The sequence below is a fragment of the Orycteropus afer genome, unplaced genomic scaffold (assembly GCF_000298275.1).
Source record: "Orycteropus afer afer isolate SDZICR_OR568_19922 unplaced genomic scaffold, OryAfe1.0 scaffold00082, whole genome shotgun sequence".
Classification (NCBI taxonomy): Eukaryota; Metazoa; Chordata; class Mammalia; order Tubulidentata; family Orycteropodidae; genus Orycteropus; species Orycteropus afer.
This window is the reverse complement of record NW_006921669.1, coordinates 10,871,508-10,872,553: the sequence shown is the minus strand read 5'-3', so window position 1 is coordinate 10,872,553 and position 1,046 is coordinate 10,871,508. Positions and strand designations below refer to the sequence as shown.

At 44.4% G+C, this 1,046-nt stretch overlaps 1 protein-coding gene across 1 annotated transcript in view; it reads right to left on the bottom strand.

Annotated features, from left to right (window-relative positions):
* The window catches only part of PNLIPRP3 (pancreatic lipase related protein 3), a 51,853-nt gene extending 51,563 nt beyond the window's left edge, over nucleotides 1-290 (bottom strand). Inside the window, exon 1 of the mRNA XM_007941619.1 lies at nucleotides 278-290. Coding sequence (XP_007939810.1) covers nucleotides 278-290 — 13 coding nt within the window. The remainder of the gene's footprint in view (nucleotides 1-277) is intronic.
* Nucleotides 291-1,046: the final 756 nt, after the last annotated feature.

Here is a 1,046-nt window from a genome sequence, read left to right as displayed (position 1 = left end):
TGTGTGGGTTGTTAAGCCTAGCTCCATCAGTAAGCCTCTTGCCCAAAGGCACTCAGCTCTCCTGCTGTGTGGGTTGTTAAGCCTAGCTCCATCAGCGAGTGCCTGGAGCACCCCGCTCTGCTAACAAGCTTCCTGCCCAAAGATGCTCAGCTCTCTTGTTCCGTGGGTTGGCACACTTACTATAGCCACCTTGCTCAGTGGACTTGGAAGCCCACCATGCCATCTCAGGCCACTCTCCTGATTCTGCTGCCACCATCTCTCTGCTTCCATTTCTCACCATCTTGTGCCATCTTGGGTGCTACAGCTCTCTCTGTGTCTCCTGGGTATAGCAGGTTCTCAGCATAGGGACCCTGGGTCCAAAGGACATGGTCTGTTCCTGACTCTTCTTTCTTGATGGTAGTAAGGTTTTCCCTTCTCATACCTGGGATGGCTCATTTTAAGCTCAGCAGGATGTTAAAACTGACCAATCCCCTTGTTTGGATTCCACATACCTTATTTGCATGATCCCATCCCCACAAGGATTCTATGCACCTTATTTGCATTGTTAGCAAGCTGTCCAATCCCCATCCAATCATTTAGTGGGAGTCACAAACCATGAAGGGTTCAAAGGGCCATGTTAAGTAGACTCTATGTTGTACTGCACATTCCTGACACCCACGTGAAATCCACAAACTTAAATTTATTTTAAAAAAGTAAAGAACAAAGAATAAAATGAAGCAACATGTAGGTTTGGGTTTTTAAATAAATATCAAATATTTTCAAATACTACTGAGGAAAGATTTCAAGGAGGGCAAAATAGACTCTTGGAAGGAGTAAGAGTTAATACTTAGGTATCTACCGGGTGAAAGTTCATAAAAACTCATTTCTCCTTACTTTTCCTCACTTCCTCATTCAATTTCCAAAGACATATGTTACTGGGAAAGAGCACGGATAGAAGCTGCCTTCCTCAGGGTCCTTACACACAGGAAGGACCTGTGAGCTTTTGTCCAGAATGGGCATAAGACCTACCTTGCTGATCATAACTATTTCAGCAGGACATAATTAAA